At 34.2% G+C, this 21,617-nt stretch overlaps 2 protein-coding genes across 5 annotated transcripts in view; one reads left to right on the plus strand and one right to left on the minus strand.

Moving 5' to 3' along the window:
• Positions 1 to 14,456, plus strand: part of LOC141391937 (alpha-tocopherol transfer protein-like) — an 80,311-nt gene extending 65,855 nt beyond the window's left edge. For 3 of the 4 annotated variants that reach the window (XM_073964697.1, XM_073964695.1, XM_073964694.1), the window contains exons 2-7: positions 11,938 to 12,160; positions 12,230 to 12,321; positions 13,240 to 13,393; positions 13,465 to 13,769; positions 13,839 to 13,989; positions 14,055 to 14,456. In XM_073964697.1, coding sequence (XP_073820798.1) covers positions 11,974 to 12,160; positions 12,230 to 12,321; positions 13,240 to 13,393; positions 13,465 to 13,769; positions 13,839 to 13,989; positions 14,055 to 14,107 — 942 coding nt within the window. In that variant the 5' untranslated portion in view covers positions 11,938 to 11,973 and the 3' untranslated portion in view covers positions 14,108 to 14,456. Of the gene's footprint in view, positions 1 to 11,910; positions 12,161 to 12,229; positions 12,322 to 13,239; positions 13,394 to 13,464; positions 13,770 to 13,838; positions 13,990 to 14,054 lie in introns of all 4 variants that reach the window. The other variant, XM_073964698.1, reaches the window with a different exon arrangement.
• Positions 14,457 to 17,395: 2,939 nt separating this feature from the next.
• LOC141392587 (chromosome transmission fidelity protein 18 homolog) lies at positions 17,396 to 18,058 on the minus strand. The gene is made up of 2 exons (XM_073965519.1): positions 17,870 to 18,058; positions 17,396 to 17,604 (listed from the first exon to the last, which is right to left on the minus strand). The coding sequence occupies exons 1-2, from the start codon at positions 17,952 to 17,954 to the stop codon at positions 17,396 to 17,398; spliced, it is 294 nt and encodes a 97-aa protein (XP_073821620.1). The 5' UTR covers positions 17,955 to 18,058.
• Positions 18,059 to 21,617: the final 3,559 nt, after the last annotated feature.

Consider the following 21,617-nt stretch of genomic DNA (forward strand, 5'->3'; position numbering starts at 1 on the left):
CAACAAAGGAGGATAAAAACAATAAGATATATCCCTATTCGCAAAAACATACAGTCAGCGTCAAAAGTTTCTCAACACCAAATATTCTTTCTAGAGATGGTGTTGGCGTGATACCACTGAGAGTCGATAGCTCAGAATGAAAGGAGAAGTAATAAAAGACAAAACAAGAACAAGTGTATTAGTTTCAAATATTTTGACTGTTTGTTGTTGGTATAGGGTTTCTGCGAATGAGAAACATCAGAAACATAACCCAAAAATTCGTAAAAATTTTTACGGAATGCTGTTCGATAACAAAATTATCCAGCAAAAGAGAGCGAGTTTAGAGAGATTTTCGGAGAGTTTTGTGACTGAGAACTTGCAAATTTTTGCTGGGAAAATTTGTCCCGTAAAAATTTGTAGGTGCGGCCAGCTGTATTGGAAAGGGCTCCCTCTGCATCCGAACTGAGCGGATAAGGTTTCCAGGAGAGGTAGTAGAAAAGAGCGAAACTCTCTTCTACAATCCGAATCAGGCGAATACGGCTCCTGGAAGACGTGCAGAGAAGATATCCCCATAGGGCTCGTAAGAGCGTGACTAATTGGAATGCTGCAGAAGGGGAAACAATGTATCACACATATGCATTGGCGTAACCAATGTATCGAACTTATAGGTCATTTAGATATGGATCATTAGCCGGATTTGGCCCATTATCAGGTTTTATTTGCTAAATCCGGCCAGAATCTACCAGATCTCTCATACAAAAATAAATCCTCGTATTGAGTGGATTTGTTTTAAATCCGCCATAAATCCTCGTATACAACTCTGTTTTTTGCAACATGTTGCTAGAAAATACAAAAAGTTTCAAGCTGGCACAAGAAACAAGGTAGATGCGTCGGTTAATTGCGACAATGAAATGTTTCGTTCGTTTATGAAGAAGACTAAATACCCAATTTCAGCAAGTTCGGCAAAATACTATGGATAACTTTCAAAATACCGAAATTCGGGAGGTACCGTTTCATGGGGGATATATCAAAACGTCGATCTATACCTAAAAATTTTTGGCGAAAAGTTTTTATACTCAAAGAAGACTGAATACTAAATTTCCGATATTTCGGTAAAACCTTAAAAATACCGAAAATCAAGAGGTAAGCTTCTATGGGGGGATATAGGAACCCGAGGACCTCTACAAATAATTCTCTTCCGGAATGTTTTATAACCCCATGGAAGACTAAATAACAAATTTCAGTCTTTCGATGAGATATTGACATAACAACCTTCAGAATTGGGAAAATCGGGAGGTACCGTTCTATGGGAACTATATCGAACCGTGGACATATACGACGAATTTCAGTCAGAAAGGCTTTTACCTCCAACAAAGACTAAATACCAAATTTCAGCCATTTCGGTGAGTTGCTGTGGCCACAACCTTCAAAATACCGGAAATGGAGAGATACCGTTCTATCGGGGATATATGAAGGCATGGACCTATACCGATAAATTTCTGGGAGAAAGTGTTATACCCCTAACGAAGACTAAGTACCAATTTTCAGCCATTTCGGTGTATGTTGGAGCCAAAAGCATCAAAATACCGCTATATGAAGACGTGAACCTATACCCACAAGTTTCAGGTGGAAAGAAGACTAAATACAGAAATTTTAGCCATTTTGGTCTGATAATGAGGCTATAACTTCAAAATACCGAAAATTGGGTGGTACCGTTCCATTGGGGCTATATGAAGGCGTAGACATATACCCAAATGAAGATCAAATACAAAATTTCTGCGATTTAGGTGGAATATTTAGGCCACAACCATCAGAATACGGGGAATAGGGAGGTACCGCTCTATGGTGGCTATATGAAGGCGTGGACCTGTACCGACAGGTTTTATACCCCCATCTAAGACTAAATATCACATTTCAGAAATTTTTGAGGAATATTGAGGCCACAACCTTCAAAACACCGAAAATCGGGAGATACCGTTCTATGGGGTATCTAAGACTAAATATCACATTTCAGCGATTTCTGAGGAATATTGAGGCAACAACCTTAAAAACACCGAAAATCGGGAAGTAGGTTCTATGAGGGCTATATGAAGGCGTGGACCTATACCGACAAATTTGATATGGAACGTTTAATACCACAAACGAAGATCAAATTCCAAATTTCAGCCATTTCGGTGGATTATTGTGGCAACAAACTTCAAAATACCGAAAATCGGGAGGTACCGTTCGAAGGGGGCTATATGACGGCGAGGACCTGTACTTACAAGTTTCTGGGGGAATGTTTTATACCCCCATCGAAGACTGAATATCAAATTTCAGTCATTTCTGAGGAATATTGAGGCCACAAGCTTCAAATTACCGAAAATCGAGAGATACCGTTCTATGCTATATGAAGGCGTGGGCTATATGAAGGCGTGGGTCTATACCGACAAATTTCTGTTCGTAAGTTTTGTACCCCGAACGAAGACTCAGTACCAAATTTCAGCCATTTCGGTGTGATAATGAGGCTAAAACCTTAAAAATACCGAAAATCGGGTGGTAGCGTTCTCTGGGGGCTATATCAAAACGTGGACCGAACATCTAGGAGTAATAGAAACATCCTAGGAGTAATAGAAATTTCTATATCAAATTACAAAGCTTTATCTTAAAAATTGCGAGCTGTATCTTGATTTCAACAGACGGACGGACGGACAGACTGCCATGGTTATATCGACTTAGAAATTTACCCTGATCAAGAATATATATACTTTATAGGGTCTCCGATGAATATATCGATGTGTTACAAACGGAATGACAAATTTAATTATACCCTCCATATTATGGTGGAGGGTAGTGCGGAGTTCTTTCTTTTTTTTCTTAAAAATAAAATTCTAGCATTGTAACAAAGACTACTACAAACTTCAGGGCAAGAAGTTCGGGGTTCACAACTCAGGAAGTATTGGTTTCCTGAAGCTGAAAAAATCATTGATTTATACAGGCATGTCACAGATTCCGATCGGAATGGTTTCAATTTCGTAATTTCATTTCAATCTTCATTTGCAAAACAATCCTCGAACATCACTTAAGCCAAATTGTTGAACTTTTGTGAGGGAAGTATCGGAGGGAGAAATTTTCATTTTCAAACTTGATCGAGGTCGCAATGTATTTTGCTATGTGTAAAGTTTGGACCATTGCCGGTCACTCATTCCTTTCCACCGGGCATTTTAGTTGGTCACTGTAGGATTTGTTAGAGCTTTTGGACTATTAGGAAGCATGGATTTGCCCACCGCTATTATTAAGCACTACCTTGTATTTGTACCATTTGATGTACTTCTGCAATAAATTTTACGAAGAGCAAAGCTTCGGCCAAATCGGATGCTTACTTTTGAGTAAGTGGAAGCCTGCCCACGAAAAGAAATTGTAACGCCGTAACAGAGGTCGAGAAGGTAACCTGACAATATAGGACTTGTGTAAAGTTTCGATGAAATCGGGTACTAATTTCATATGTTATCGTTTTCATCCATGATTTTAGTTAGTGTACGCCCACAAGATTTTAAAGCTTTTGGAACATAGGGGACGCAAAAAACTGCTTCACTGAGTCATGCCCTTAATCTGCACTTTTGCGTAAAATGTTAAAATTTTGTGTGGGAGGTATTCGAAGGAGTGAACCGATATAGTCAATATTCGAACCTGACTGATGTTTGGAAGTTTGGGCCATATCGAGACTTGTATTTTATACTCGATTCCCCGACAATTAGTGTGAAACCATTTCCTTCAACCTTAAAAAACGAATCTCCTTCTTTTCTTTGTTCCATAAAAGCTGTGACCTTGACTTTGAACTGAACTGCTTATTATCTTAACCTTTATAAGAATTACAAGTGTTATTTTATTAAATTGTTGGTGTGATAATTTGTTGTTTTTGCTAAGTTAATTGTTTAATTAGTATTCAAATTCGATACGAATTTGATTTAGGTATTTGTACCCTATTAAACATTGAACCTAGATTTGTTTTGTTGGTTTCTTTATTAGAGTGTAACGAAAGTGATTAATATAAAATATCTATGTATTATTATATTAATCACTTTCGCACAATAAATTAGACACAACACTGAAATATAAATAATTAAATAAGTCTAAATTAGAAAGTAAAATTTTCCAATGTTATTAATAAAAATATCGATTCTGTAATAGCTTCTTTAGACTGGTCATAAATCCTCAACTGTATTTAATAAGTCCAGTACAAATCTCATAGCATTTAGATATACCTTTGGAGGATTTAAATGACAGTCAGCTGATTTTTGTTCGTATCACGATTACCAAGGTAGATGCATCAGTCCATCTGATCGAATTTTAAACATCAAAAGAAGTTGTTGTAAATTGAATTTGTCTCAAAACACATACGGCAAATTACAAATTTTTTGTTAGTATTGAAAATGTTTGCACAATATGTTACTAATGCTAACCAATGAGCAAATAATGAATTATTGTCTCGTGATTAAAATCAATTTTGTATATCAAAGCAAATTTGATTGTTTCGCCTTGTTTACAAATTTTGACATTTTAAATTACACTGTGCAACATTTTTAAGGTAATTTTGTGCAAACAATTTGAGTCTAGGGTTTTTTGAAAGTATAGACCCAAACGACAAAAACCCTAGTTGGGTTTTGTTGTGTCAGGTCGAGCTTGGATTTTCTGGCCCCATCTAAACATGGTTAAATATTGACTTTTTAAAGCAATTCTGGGCTATATCTCTGGGCTACCTATGTGAATCTTCATCTGACCTCTGAAGCAAATTTGTAGATAAGGGCAAGAATCAAATATTTGGAGAAATAATGAACTCGAAAAACTACATTTATTGCGTCAAATTTTATAAAATATGGAAAAATTCAATAACTTTTATACATTTCGCACCGTATCTCCATAGCCGTTAATTTTTTCTGAATATTTTCATTTTGAAAAATATTCACTGGAATGTAATACACAACTCTTTAGAACATGTCATTGTTGTAAAATGCCTCTATCCCGTTGTTTTCAGTACATTTATCAACCACGATTTAATAAATATGTCAATAATGTGGTGAAATCCGAAATGCGAGATAAACAGTTGGTGTGAACTGTGTTTGAAATACGTGTTGTAAAAGATATGATGCAAAATAGCGCTGAAACAATATTTTAGAGGTTCCGAATGTTCTGAAGAATTGTTGAGAACTTTATTTGGAAGATTTTTGTAAAAGGTTACTTGGTTCAACTCCCAATAGTTTATTGACCAGAATTTTAGCAATTATGTAACATTTTCTATATTTTATCGATTTTGATGCTTTATAGTACGTTTATATATAACCGGATTTAACAAACCCATTGGATTTTAAATGTCAATTCCTTTGCGTATACGTCAAATAAATCCTCATTAAGAAGGTTAACCCTGCAAAAGGCTATAATATAAACATGGCCTTAGATGGAGTTTGTGGTCTGTTGAAAAGATAACTTCTACTAGTTTAGGTCTACAATATTGCCAAAGACAGCAAGGCCAAATTCCTTATCGTTTCGAGATAAAGTGCCGATAAATGCAAAAAACTGTAGTTTTAGCCCGGTTTAGATGAGGCCATAAAATCCGAAATGGATCTGACAGGACAAAACCCTACTAGGATTTTTGTAGTCTTAATATATATTTTCAAAAAATGCATACTAGAAGTTGTTTGCATTTTCAGTGTTGCATAGTGTCATTTTTGTTGTAGCATTTCAAAGATGCATCTACCTTGTTTCTTGTGCCAGCTTGCAACTTTTTGAATTTTCTACACATCAACATGTTGCAAAAACCACAGTTCTATACAAGGATTTAAAACAAATCGACTCAATTCGAGGATTTATTTTTGTATGGAAAATCTGGTAGATTATGGTCGGATTTAGCAAAAAAAAAAACTGATAATGCGCTAAATCCGGCTAATGAAGTCATGCCTAAACGGCATATAACATAATAATTAAATTAACCCCATAAGTAAGATAAATTAATTAAAAAGTAAAAGTATTTTTTCAACAATAGCTGTATCTTTTTACGCGATAATTTGTAATAATTATTACTAATGTTGCCGATTTTGACAGTTATATAAAGGAAAAGTTGCTGAAAAATGTTTCAGCAACATTTAGTAAGTAAAAATACATCCCTAATAGCTCATTTAGACTAGCCATAAATCCTCAACTGGCCCCCATTATTACAAGGCTTCTTTTGTCATATTTTGGATTTACCGAACAGATGTATAGCGTTCCGCTTATCTTAAAGTTAAAAGTGATGATTGAATTTCAAGGAGGAGCTTCTTGGCATTAACTTTCAATGTAAAAATTATATTTTTAATACCTCCAAATTGGTTTATTTTGCATTTTCAAATCTATCAGATAGTTAAAGAATACATATAATAATGGCCCTGGATTTAATAAATCCAGTACAAATCTCATTGCATTTAGATATACCTTTTGGAGGATTTCAATTTCAATCAGCTGATTTTTGTTCATAGCACAATTACCAAGGTAGATGCATCAGCCCATCCGATCGAATTTGAAACGTCAGAAGTTGATGTAAATTGAACTCGTCTCAAAAAATATACGGCAAATTACAAATTTATTGTTTAATATTGAAAATTTTAGCACATTCTGCTACTAATGCTACCTAATGAGCAAATAAAGAATTATTTTATCGATTAAACATCGCAAATATTTGTCTTGGTTGATTAAAATCATCTTTGTATATCAAATCAAATTTATTTTTTTCGCATCGTTTACAAATTTTGACATTTTAAATTATTTTTGTAATAGCAATTCACCCATGCATCTACCTTGTTTCTTGTGCCAGCTTGCAACTTTTGGTATTTTCTGGCAACATGTTGCAAAAAACAGAGTTGGTTACGAGGATTTATGCCGGATTTAAAACAAATCCACCCAATAAGAGGATTTATTTTTGTATGGGAAATCTGGTAGATTTTGACCGGATTTAGCAAATAAAACCTGATAATGCACTAAATCCGGCTAATGAAGTCATATCTAAATGACCTATAATATTAATCGTGTAACTCAATAATAGGTATTTTCATTTGTTGGTTAGAGTGTAATGAAAGTGATTACTATGATAATGCTACATTTAATTACATACAATATTGAAATATATGTTCTGCTCCATAACCTGCAAGAATCTACTACTTTTTACCACAATAACATTTTTTCCTTTATGTTATCGAAAATATAGTAAAAACAAATAAAAGCAGTGTTAAGTTCGGCCAGGCCGAACTTGTTATACCCTCCACCACGAGTTTTATTGAAGTAAAATGGAACAATTTGGTATGCACACCCGCCTTGCACACGTAAGGTCGTGGGTTCGATTCCCCGACCAGGTAACATCAAAACACTTTTCAACGGTGGCAAAATACCCCTCAGTAATATTGGCGGCATTTCCTGAGTATTTCAGCCATGTAAAACATCTCTACAGAAGTGGTGTCTTAGACACGCCGTTCGGACTCGGCGATGAACTGTAGGTCCCATATCATTGAGCTAATATGAATCGGGGTGCACTCCTTGATATGAGAGAAGTCTCCCTTATGGGATGTTTGTGGAACAATTATTATAAAATGGAACAATTAGGGCCATTATTATATGTGTTCTTTTACTATTGGATAGATTTTAAAACGCAAAATAAACCAATTTGGAGGAACTAAAAATATAATTTTAACGTTAAAAGTTAATGCCAAGAAAGTCCTCCATGAAATCTAATGATTACTTTTAACTTTAAGTTAACCGGAACGCTATAAATCTGTTCGGTAAATCCAAAATATAACAAAAGTATACTTATAATAATGGGGGTAAGTTTCCTTTCGTTTATGAAGAAGACTAAATACCCAATTTCAGCACGTTCGGTAAAATAATATGGATAACTTTCAAAATACCGAAATTCGGGTGGTACCGTTTCATGGGGGCTATAACAAAACGTCGATCTATACCTAAAAATTTTTGGCGATAAGTTTTTATACTCAAAGAAGTCATTTCCGATATTTCGGTAAAACCTTCAAAATGCCGAAAATCAAGAGGTACGCTTCTATGGGGGATATAGGAACCCGAGGACCTCTAATAATGCTTCTCTTCCGGAATGTTTTATAACCCCATGGAAGACTAAATAACAAATTTCAGTCTTTCGATGTGATATTGACGTCACAACCTTCAGAATTGGGAAAATCGGGAGATTCCGTTCTATGGGGGCTATATCGAAACGTGGACATGCATATACGACGAATTTTAGTCTGAAAGGGTTTTACCTCCAACAAAGACTAAATAATAAATTTCAGCCATTTCGGTGAGTTGCTGTGGCCACAACCTTCAAAATACCGGAAATCGAGAGATACCGTTCTATCGGGGATATATGAAGGCGTGGACCTATACCGACAAATTCCTGGGAGAAAGTGTTATACCCCCAACGAAGACTAAGTACCAATTTTCAGCCATTTCGGTTTATGTTGGAGCCAAATCCCTCAAAATACCGCTATATGAAGGCGAGAACCTATACCCCACAAGTTTCAGGTGGAAAGAAGACTAAATACTGACATTTTCGCCATTTTGGTCTGATAATGAGGATATACCTTCAAAATACCGAAAACCAGGTGGTACCGCATATACCCAAATGAAGAACAAATACCGAATTTCTGTCATTTAGGTGGAATATTAAGGTCACAACCATCAAAATACCGGGAATAGGGAGGACCCGCTCTATGGAGGACTATATGAAGACAAGGACCTGTACCGACTGGTTTCTGGGGTAATGTTTTATACGCCCATCTAAGACTAAATATCAAATTTCAGTAATTTCTAAGGAATATTGAGGCAACAAGCTTCAAAATACCGAAAATCTGGAGATACCGTTCTATGGGGGCTACATGAAAGCGTGGAACTATACCGACAAATTTACCCTGATCAAAAAGATATACTTTATAGGGTCTCCGATGAATATTTCGATGTGTTACAAACGAAATGACAAATTTAATTATACCCTCCATATTATGGTGGAGGGTATAATTAGTAGGTTCTTGCAGTACTGTAACAGACCAAATAAAAACAAAATCTCTAACCCTGCGTTTACACATGACAGGACAGTTGAGTACATGTATTGATTGGCAAAAACCATGGCACAATTACCCAGGTAGTGGTATCGTAAAATTTTGAATATGTTATGTCAAAATTTTCTTTATGTTGTTGGAGAAATTACAACAAAAATAATTTTTTTATAAAGAGATTTGACTTTTCATATTCGATCAGTTGGTAGTTCTGTCATGGCAAAACCCCAAAACTTGCCTGTGTGACGTAGGCGTGCAGACAACTGCAAAAACAGTTGTAAAATTGTGAATGAAAATTGTCGTTTGTTTTTGTTCATGTTCTTTTGTTTTCAACACATTTCAATTATTATCTCACTTATTTTTACAAAACATGTCAAAAATTTGTTAACCGTACTGTCTGTGAAACAATGATGGAAAGCTGGGAGACAGCCGACAAATGTTTGTATGTGTTAGTAAATCAGAGTTGTATTTGCAGACAGTCTGTCTTGTGTAAACGCCTAGTAAAGTAGAAATCGAATATATTTATAAACTGATTAAAAAATTTAGTTCGTTCGAATATACGTTTGTAATAGATATTTTCTTTTAAACGTTATCACAAAATAACCGCAAAAGTTTTGTTAAAAAAAAATTCAAATTAATTCAAAAAATGACGTTTAAAAATTAATCGTAAATTTTGTATTCATCATTATTCTTTTAAACTGTCAAATGCAAAATTTGTATGCAAATTTAATATACTATTAAAAGAGACTTTGAAATAATATATTCATTTCTTCTGTTTTTTTTTTTTTTTTAATTTGATAAAAACGTCATTTTCAAAAATGACTTTTGAACGTCGTCTTACTCATCACTTGAATTTGCAGTGTAAAAAGTCCAAAACAGACACATGGTCTAGGTTTTAGTTATAAAATAAATTTTTCGTTTTTAACAAAATATTAAAAGAAATTTTATTTATTATAACCTTCTTCATGAGGATTTATTTGACGTATGCGCTACGGAATTGACATTTGAAACCCATTGGGTTTATTAAATCCGTATAAACGGGGTATAAGACTAGCTAAACTCGTTCTCCCACATTCCAAAAGCGGTGAACAACTACACTTTATAATAAACTCCTGGATTCATATTAAATCTAATGAGCGTTTTGACTTATTACTGTCGCAAGCTGCTTTATACTCAGTGATCATATCCTCTTTGTGTGGATCATATCATTTGTTGGTTGCTCCTATTATTTAAAGTCCTCAATTAAATTCCATTTACATCGTATACTCTACCTTAACCCACTTTTGCCGTCTTCAAGTGGGAAAAAAGTAGCATTGTTTAACAAAGGGGTAAATTAATGATATGTCCCGCCGTCACTACCTCTGACCTTTCTATTTTTGATTTGATTTATAAAGTGATGGAAAAAATTATATATAACTCGTTACAGTATTAGTAGTAATAAATGTAACGTAATCGATTGCTTCATCTCTCATTTTGTTCAGAGAGAGAAAGATTTCACCTACTGATATCTCTCATAGTAAATAATGTAAAGCATAGACTAATGAAGACATAGACGTCGGATCACTCAATTTTTCCGCGGTCAAGTAACTCAAACCCGAAAACTCAAAAAAGTTCGAAGCCAATTTTTGGGAAAATGGCAATATTTTCTTGTATATTTTTATCTGAGGATATAGTTCCCATCAAAAACTAACCCCATGTAGTCTTTTGCCAGAACAAAATATTTATTAACTTGTTTTTTTTTTTTGGCATTTTATATTGAGTTTCTTAGTTACCACACTCAATTCGAACATACTCTGTGAGAGCATTCCGTCGTCTATAAATTCATTAATCTATGTGTAAAGCTATTTCAGTTTGAAGAACAGAGCAAATCCTCCTTTATATAAAATGGGTCATTATATCATAAACACAATAGTCATGGATAATTTGACGAACTCATTTTGTTAAAGTCCAAAACCCGTTTTCATTAAAATAGCGTGCTTTTTAGGCATATGTAAATTTAAAAGTTTTTTTTTTTAATTCTTATTTTTGCCATAGTCAGTTGGGGGCTATTCGCTTCAAAGGCACAGTGGGGATGATAATAAAATATTTGAAAATACTAAAAGTGTGTTTACCTATCACTACCATTAAAAATACATAAATGCCTTTTATGTACACCTAATTATTGAGTAAACGAACACACCTTATTATTGTTATTAGTGCTCTGTTCCAGAACCTGCAAGAAGCTACTATTTTATACTACGATAACGTTTTTTCCTTTATGTTATCGAAAAAATAGTAAAAAAATAGTACATTCTTGCAGTACTGCAAGAGACCATAGTATATTTATTATGTTGATACCGAACTGTACTGTAAACATAGCCTTAGGTGATTTAGTACAATCTTAAATGCATTTTACACTTAACATGTTTTATAAAACATGCGTCATTTAAGTTATTAATTCCATACAATATCTGTCAAATAAATGACGTAAACTCCCAAAACACCTGTTTGAAGTGCAAGTGCAAAATCCGTTTTAGGCTACGTTTAATTCTTATTTATAATTTGTATAACAAAAAAAAAAAAAAAACAAATCGCCCATTGTGGTCCCATCCTCTGTCTCAACACATGTTTCTTTTATCGAAGCTATCGCAACAATCTATTTTAAATACGATGTTAAAAAAGTGTGTTTGCAAAAAACGGCATAAAATTAAATCCCACCATTTAACAACAACACCCAAAACAACATTGGTCGTAGTACTGAAAAGTTTAAAACCAGAACTAACGCTTTAGGTGCTTGTTGTAGAAATTTAATACAACTGTGGTTAGAAAAATATTTCAAAAAACATAAATCAGCATCATTTAGGTGTTATTTTTTTATTTATTAAAGAAAATAATAAAATTTGTATCTTTTCAGCTTATTACTTGAAAGTTGTAGAACAAATCGCCAACAATGGGAAATCCAAAATCATTAACGTACGACAGCAACAATATGGCCGTCATTGATTTGGGCTCGGCAATTATACGCATGGAACCCGATGATCCACCACAATGGGCATTGGATATTGCCCGCAATGAATTGAGGGAGACACCAGAAATTGCCGAGGCAGCTAAAAAGAAATTAAAGGAAATGATTGAAGGTTAGTTGGGAGTGCCTCAGATTATTTCGGATGTCAATTACTAACTGTAATTTTTCTTCTTCTTTTCAGCTGAAACTGAATTAAATTTGCCCACAGATGATTTTTATTTGAAAATGTTTTTGAGACCCACACATTATTATCCTGAAAGTGCTTTGAAAAGGGTAAGTTTGGTTTTGTAAAAGTATCATGGTAATCATGAATAAAAATTCGGTGCGGAATTTATGTCTAAAAAGTGAATATTCGGCGAGAATATGACTCCAGAAGTTTTCAACTTTTAACAATATTTATTTAAAAAGAATTACACTTTTTACAATGATTTTCCGAGCGGAAAATTCCGAGGGAAAAATTCATGATTGCCCTGTATATATCACCTTCCTTCAACCGGAGTTTTGGCAGGCTGGATAGTCACACAGCACCGACGTAGCCATTTTTTAAACCTTTTTTTTTTTTAATAAAGGTTCAAATTTTGTCCATTAGGCCGCCTGAAATGGTGTGAAGATGCATTTCTGGCTAGGTCCCTGTCACACAGAGCATTTTATCATCTAAAAAAAAGTCAATTTTCCTACCTATGAATGAAAAATTTACCTTAGAACGTTCATTGCCAGATTTTTCTCTCTCTTAGGGAATAGGTCTGGTTTTGATAAACGACCGAGGAGTTCTATAACATCAGCTCAATTGATCAACCCATTTTTATCGGCTTTGGGTCCATCATATTTCATGAACATTTTATTTTGTAGAACTATCTGCTGGGGCAGGCGGTAGTTGCATGCGGTCACACCAACAGGTTCTACCCGACCGGGTTATTCCGGCACTGTTCTGTAGATTTGTGTCCACAGTGGTCCACAGTGGGTCTATCGAGTCTGTAATATGTTTATAATTTTGTAGGAGACACTATCAATCTAACAGATCTGTTATAAAAGTCTAGTTTTTTTAAATATATGACTAATTAAGAAATCCTTAGCATCCCCATATATTTCCCTAGAAACCAACCAACAGATGATCTCCTAAAGACTTGAAAAATATAAACCATTATCGAGTTAATGTATTCTAATATTTACTCTCATTCTTTCATTCTTCAGATAAAACATTTCTATAATATGATGCAGAAATATGGTGAAGCTTGCACTGACATTATACCCTCCAAAGTGCAACATGTCTTTGAAGCTGAACTCTTAACACTTTTGCCTAATCGTGATCAACACGGACGTAGAATGTTGGTTTTACAAGCTGGAAGTAAGTACCTCTAAAATTTATTTAAAGCTCTACACTCAACTAAATGATTTACTTTCCTCCCTCTCCTCCAGAAAAATGGAAACCATCTGAAGTTTCGCTGGTCGATATGTTCCGTGGTATACAATTGACCGTTTTGGGTTCTATGGTTGAACCAATGTCACAAATCTGCGGTGCTGTTGTTATTATCGATGTTGAGGGTTTGCCAATGGGTCATATAATGCATTTTACTCCAAATTTTGCAGCCATGTTATTGGATTATGTACAGGAATGCATTTGTGTGCGTTTGAAGGCCGTACACATTGTCAATAATTCATATATTTTCAATATTCTATTCAGTATCTTTAAACCTTTCATCAGAGAGAAACTAAGGAAGAGGGTGTGTAAAGCATGGTTACTCCACATAACATTTGCTATATTAACTTCTTTTCTTTTGCCCATTTTTTAGATTTTCTTCCATGGCAAGGATATGAAATCTCTGACAAAACACATTGATGCTGCTGTCTTACCTGCCAAATATGGTGGTACTGCTACCTGGGAAATGCCACCTGGTAAATTGTTGGGAGAATTTTTCAATTCTTATACACCAGATTTTGAAAGTAAGTTCAACGTCAAATTGTTTTATTGTTACTAAAATCTAATTCTATGCCTTCTCTTTGTTTAGAGGCCGCCAGCTATGGTTGGAAAGATGGTTACAAAATCAAGAAGGTCCATTAAGAGTCATCGCGCCAACAGTCATCATCACTTGTCTTTGATGGTGTACCTTAAATTATGTATTTGTTTTTAGGTTCTCATCATCACTTATTGTTAAGATTGTAACTTGTTTTATTATTTTCCCTCCTCTCCCCCTTGTGTATAGTATTTTGTGATATTGTTCGCATTAATATTTAAGTGTATGTATGTAATCTATTCGGTACAGATTATACCGATCAAAGTACATACGTAATAAGTATGGGTTGTTATTTAAGTTTGAAATCATCATAAATATACAATGTTATCTCCTAACCTAGGATTATACTATTCACTAGTTAATAGTGTTGTAATAAAGTGAAAGAAACTTAACAAAGGCTTTTTAATTGTAAACAAAGTTTCGTAAATTTGAATACTTGTTGCAAGGATAAAAAAATTCTCTTAGAGTTCTAGTCCAATTCAAGGCGACAATCTGATCTGTACATCCCAAAACAATTGCATTCGCTTGCAGTCTCCGCATAGCTGAATTTGAAGATAAACATATTGTGGAATACATACATATATGGGCAGGAAATTCTCAAGAATGTCCCTAATACCTCAAAAATATCAACTTCATTTTTGAATGTGGTCCAAAATTATATCTTACAAGAACATTGTTTGTGGTTATTTTCAATAGTTAAGGGTACGTTTAAATTTACGAAATCCAGTGAATGTCAACTGTCAAATGAATCCGAATGGAACTGGATTTCTACGAATACTTCGATTCGATTTACGCACAGTAACAAAGATTCTGTTCGCAATTATTAAAATGTATACTAATAGGCCATTTAGATATGACATCATTAGCCAGATTTAGCGCATTATTAGGATTTATTTGCTAAATCCGGCGGTAATTATTAATTGAAACCAAACACCTAAAATAATACTATGTTTACATTTACGAAATCCACTCGATTTCAACTGTCAATTCCATTGCTCAAACGTCAAATGAAATCGATTTCAGTTGAGTTTTCATTTGACGTATACGCAAAGGAATTGACAGTTGAAATCGAGTGGATTTCGTAAATGTAAACATAGTTTAATGCTTAGTTTACATTCGGCGTCGTTTCGTGATTTCGAAGGCGTTTCGTGATTTCGCGCGGAATCAAGCTAAATTTATCATGATTTCGCATACAAAAATGAAATTATCTCATTTCGTGATTTCAGCGAAATCAACATCGAAATCACAGTACACATGATATACAACCCTGCTTTTGCCTAAAAAAGTACCAAAAGTTGCAACACTTTTCACGTATCAGAATAAACAAGGTAGATGGTCAATTGCTGCAACAAAAAATTTTTAGTATCAAAATTTGTAAACAATGTGAAAAAAATATTAAATTACTTTGTTACAATGCTATTTTTCATTGTGTTCCCGAACTTTTTTAATGGTAATGTTAGAAAAAAGAGCGAATTGTCAAAAATTGCTTCCCCATACAAATTTCTTAAAAAATGCGGGAACGGAAAAATGACGGAAATTGCAGAAACTCCTGCATAAATGTCAAAATCAACGTATCAGCTATCATATTAGATGTCAATTGCTCTGTTCCTTTACGTGCCTGAGGTTACCATTTCTTACCATTTTTAACCTGTAAAGTGTTCCCTTACTTTTAATAGCATACAATTTATATGATAGCAGTTTACCACTTTTACCATTTTTTGCCCTTGTTACCATTTTTAAAAGTAAAGGAACAGACCAAATGAAAACACTTGCTGCTAGTTTCTACTAGGCCAAAATTGTATGGCAGAAAACAGGTGTTATTCGGCACTATTTTTGTTTAAAGAGAAGTGCAAGTCTTGCTAGCTTTCGGAGTACAGGAACGCATTTTTAGCACTAAACGGGAAAACTACTGCAAGTACTAATATTAAGCAGATTCTGAGCACAACTTTTATCTATCAAAATTTATTATTATGATGTCTCAACGATAAAATCATTTGTTTATTTTTTCGTTTGTTAGTGCTAAACGCAATTAATACGATATATAGATAATTTTTACGATAATTTTCCAAATAAAGTTGTAAAGTTCTATATTTTTATATTTTTGATGATTAATTCAATTTACAAGAACTTGTGAAAATTCATGCGCATATGCATCTACATTGATCATTATGATATGTTTGAAATCAACAAAAAATAAGTGTAAACACCGGGGTGTATTTCAGGATTTCGCGAAATCCAGTGGATTTTGGACCGCTAGTGTAAACTTGGCATAAGAAAGAATGACAAATTGTATTTGGTCTGTTCCTTTACTTTTGAAAGTGGTAAAACCGGCAAAAGTAGTATAAGTTGTAAACTGCACCCATATGAATTGTATGGTGTCTGAAGTAAAGGAACGCTTTTCGAGTAAAAAGTGGTAAAACTTGAAGATTCTTGCACGTAAAGGAACAGAGCTATTGTGTGCAATCATAACCAAATTATCGCATATTCGATAGAACATGTCACCAGCACACACCACTCTAAAATGTCAATAACATCAAACTGTTATGGTAAAAGCTGTGTTCCAGAACTAAAAAGTTTTTACAATTTTTACGACTTTTACACATTTTACTCGAAAAAGCGTTCCCGTACACAAAAAAGTTGTAAAATGTTCACTTCTCTTTAAACAAAAATGGCGCTGAATGACGCTCTCTTTAAAAACTTTTTACACGACAAATTTGGGCGAGTAAAAAAATAGTAACATGGTTGCCGGCGTCTGATTGGCTGATACGCCGACTTTGACATTTGTTCCAGTTTTTTTGACGTATTTTCCATTTTTCCGTTCCCGAACTTTTTGAAAAAACTTTTTTGTGACAACAATTTTTCTCCCTTTCTCTCTTTTACGAGTTTTACTATTAAAAAGTACGGGAACGAAGCTAAAATCTACATCTTGGTACACTTTGGCGGGATTCACATTCTCTGAAAAAATATTCAACAAACTTTTGAGTTGTTGGGTTTGAGTCAAAGTCACACAGCCCAGCCGCGCATACAATGAGTATTTCCTTGTCCATCATCCCAACGACATCTATTGACAATTAATGACAGCGCGATTCTTGTTTTTGTATGTATAATTGATTCCGTCTTGTCATACACGCTGGTGACATCTACATTTGACTGATTTTCTGTTATCTCATGCACCAACTTTGGGATGTGTTCATTATTAATTAATACTTAATATGCCCTAGAGGGAAATATTTTGGTATTTTCTATGTCAAAATAAATGAAACATAGATGTCGCTTATTCATTTGTTAGTCCGAATCAATCCACCATATACTAATTACATACATGCTCTGTCCCTTTATGGTGTCGAAGCTCCACGAGTTGGGGGTTGTTTGGGCGTTCCAAATAGACGCCTGTTAACCGGTCCCCCACCTGCTCCCAATGACGATAGCAGTGTGTCGTCACCATTGAAACTTATTTGGGATAACTGTGGGGAATTCAATGTACTTTGGGAGAGTGCAGGTTTGCACTGAACAATTGTTTTGTTGGATATAGCGGGAACAAAATCTAGAAAACATGTTATTTACAGCCAGTTTCTGTATGTCGAAAGAAGAATGTGTGCGAATGAAACACGCCCGAACTTTAGTTTTCGAAATAAAATAATTTTACCTTTGCTTTTGCTTCAAAACAAAAAACAAATTTGAAAAACACACAAGAGTTTGGACGTGTTTCTTTCGCACACATTCTTCTTTCGACATACAGAAACAGGCTGTTATTTTTAGTTATTAAATTGAAATTAATGCAATTGAAAATTGTGAAAATAAAAACGTACCATTATGCTCGGCAAACTCATCCATCAATTCCAGTTCCTCTTGATATTGTAATTCGAATTCTTCATTTTCGTCTGGATAATCCATTTTGTGTGGTATTTAGCTTATAATATTAATATTTGTTTAAAAATTGCGCAAATTGCGTTATTTTAATATCTCTTTGTTTACATCAGCAAATTGCGCCAAATTCTTCTTCTTCACCATTCACTTCGGGTTGATAACATGTGTACTTTTTCTTCTTCTTCAGATTGATAACTTACACTAAAACAGAGCTGAGCTAAATCGATAGAGAGCATGGTACAATAATACAGGTAGCATTATCATGCCAGCTGATGGTAACATAATGTGTCAATTGCATTGAATTGATGTCAAATTTTGACATCTTATGTTGCCAACAATTGCCGATGCGGCTACCTGTGTATTTGTACCATGATAGAGAGGCAAATTTATGGGAGAATTAATATTTAATTTTTCTTTGTGTTTCACTTATTTCAATGTTGTCTAAAATCGTCCACAATGCAAATTGTTAAAAAAAATATAAAAAAAATTGCATAAACTTTTAATTGTTTATGGTTCACAAAAAACTAATGCTTGGTTTACATTTGCGAAATCCACTCGATTTCAACTGTCAAATCAATAGGTTAAACGTCAAATGAAATCCAGATGAGATTTCATTTCACGTTTGAGCTATGGAATTGACAGTTGAATCGAGTGGATTCCGTAAATGTAAACTTAGCATAAGAGTACGTTTTCACAATGTGCTGTGTGCACCCTTACTCTAAAACCACACGTTCAAACTTGCCTACGACACCTTCAAGCCCAGAACAGAATCAATCGTCGCTTGCTTTGCTTGCTTCCCCAAATTTCAAATTGCAAATCCGCTTGCGTTCCCATTTAGGATGCTCTGGCATTCCTTTATAATTTTAAATATGAGAAGCAAGCAAAGCAAGCGACGATTGATTCTCTTCTGGCCTTCACAGCTTTTTGGAGGGAGCGGATGAGAAGGATCTCCTTCATCTCCGCTCTCTCCAAAAAGCTGTGGAAGTTACATATGAAAGTTTCAACGAGTGGCTTTATGCCTTGTTCAGACTGACGGTGTTTCGCTCTCTATTCGTTGTTCGACCCCAAATTACAATGTAATTACTTCATTTCCCATACAAAATTTTGAGAACGAACAACGATTTGTGTGCATTGTTCAATTTAAATTACTCTCAGAACGACGATAAAATATGTCCCAAATGAGAGAATTTGTCGAAATAAATTAATTATGACAAGAAAAATACAACATTTTAAAATTTATTAAAAACCCAAACATTTTTAGAAAAACTGCAAAATATGAATGAAAAGTAAACAGTTTAACTACTAGTATACCTACAAATCATAGCAAATTGTGTCTTCTCTTTCATAGCACTTGCATTTCTTGTCCATCGTTTCAAATCCGCGTACCAATGTAGAAACAAGAATCAAATGCCTGCCTAAAGTCTGTATACCAAAAAGGTATTTTGGCAGGTCTCTCTCTCGTTGATTATTAAAATAGAAAAATTTGAAAATATACTGAAAACACCAAAATTGTGAGAAAAAATAGAAAACATGAATGAAACTAATATAATTTAATATTAAATAGATATCTGAAAGAAGAACAAATATTTTTTCGGTTCATATCAATTAACTTTACTCGTCTTTTGGCTGAAACTTTCTTTAAAATCAGTAAACAAAAACTATGAATATATGTATCATGTTGCTATGAATTGTGTACCATGTCATATGAACGGGTTAATTCGTGTACGTAATTATGAGAATGAAGGACGTTATTCAAATGCTGGTATGGACATAGCATTAGGTTTAAATGAAATTCCATTTTTCAATTCTATCTCCGTCTGCCAAGAACCAGGGGAATTTTTAATTGACCTTTATTATAATGGTATCACTTGTAACTTTGTTGTGGGTTAAGCGCACCATACACTATCAAAATTTGAATATGAGAATATGTGTGTGAATTTTATGCGGCCCATACACTATGGGCATGCAGGACAGCATTTGTAATAGTATTAGTAAATTTTGAAGTTTTTGTCAATGTATGTGTGAGTATTTTAAGCAGGATTGAAATCAAAATAGTTTTGATTTTGTAAATGAACCCCTTTCAATCCGGTGAATTTTGTTTATTTTCCAAGTAATCGACAAACTGTTTTTGAAAATAACAAATATTGCTTGTGAAGAAATTAAAAATTGTTGAAAATTTAAACTCAAATTCGTGCTTTTGGAGGAAAATTCTTCATTTCTGAAAAATGGATTGAAGCCATGCCACACACTATTCAATCACACACGTATACAAGGGGTTCATTTGGCAGCGCAGTTTGGCAGTTAGTGTATGGCCGGCATTATGAATTGAGGAAAATCAAAATAGTTTTGATTTTCAAAATGAACCCCAGTCAATCCGATGAATATGGTTTATTTTTAAAATTGTCAAAAAGCAATTTTTAAATAAAGAACATTGTTAGGGTGTTCCTTTACTTTTGAAAATGGTAAAACCGGCAAAAGTGGTAAAAGTTGTAAACTGCTCCCATATGAATTGTATGGTGTCTGAAGTAAAGGAACGCTTTCCGAGTAAAAGGTGATAAAACTTTAAAGCTGAAAACAGATACAACGTTTGATTAAAGTTTTGCGTTGGGCGTCGAGAAAAAAACAACAACAACAGGGCGACGACGACACCAAAGTCCAGCGTTGATCTGTTTGTCGGCATATATTTCAAATGAATTTGAATTTTTCGGCATCATGCCCAACAGTGTAAAAACGGCCAAAACGACACAAAACTTTAATCAAACGTTGTGTCTGTTTCCAGCTTTAGATTCTTGCACGTAAAGGAACAGAGCTTGTGTTTGTGAAGAAGTATACAAAATTAAGGTCGTTCATTTTTAGAGGAAAATTTGAAGATTTCGGTTGCAGATTGAAGGCTAATTGAATGCTTTGCTTCACACTTATCAAGCTCACACGTACAGAAGGAGTTCATCGGCTAGACAAGCCAATTTGATAGTGTATGGGCCGCTTTATGCTTGGTAGAACAAATATAAGGTAAAAGCTTTGTTCCTTTTCTTGTTTAATAGTAAAAGTAGCAAAGGAGAGAAGTTCTCTCTTCTCTCAAAAAACTGGAACTGAGAGTCATTTACGACTCGGTGACCAATTTCAAGAAAATTAAGGCCGATCTACAGTAATTTTTCAGAAGATTCCTCGATTTTCCCTCCTAGTCCTTGGTTTTGGCTGGCTTATGTGTTTCGCGAAATCTATTATGTATTCCTATATTTTTGTGAATTTAGCACATGATTTCAATTATATTCGACTAAATAATTTAAAATAAGCAAAATTTCCTTTTATTCCTACCATTTTTATAATGAAATATAACCAGTTTTCTATTTTCTTGGGTAGTGTTTTTCCTTATGTCCAATTTACATTAGCAACTTTTTCGTCATTTAGAGCTGTTTCGTCATTTATTTGCTAAAACAGGCAACATTTTGCGTCATTTACCATACACAAATAAATGGCGATAGCACGAAAACACCATACTATTATAAGCAGCCCAGTTTTTTTGACATAAACTATCAAAAAATGCAACTGTTTTATGATGTCTTTGTTTGTTTGTGTGTGTTGTAGAAAAACAAAAATACTCAAACGATGACAAAAGTGAAAATAAATGGTTAAAAAACTTGTTTTTTGCATATGAGTTGTCACAATATGTTTTTTGCATATGAGTTGTCA

This window comes from Musca autumnalis, unplaced genomic scaffold (genome assembly GCF_047663935.1).
Source record: "Musca autumnalis isolate F117 unplaced genomic scaffold, ASM4766393v1 scaffold_2, whole genome shotgun sequence".
Taxonomy (NCBI): domain Eukaryota; kingdom Metazoa; phylum Arthropoda; class Insecta; order Diptera; family Muscidae; genus Musca; species Musca autumnalis.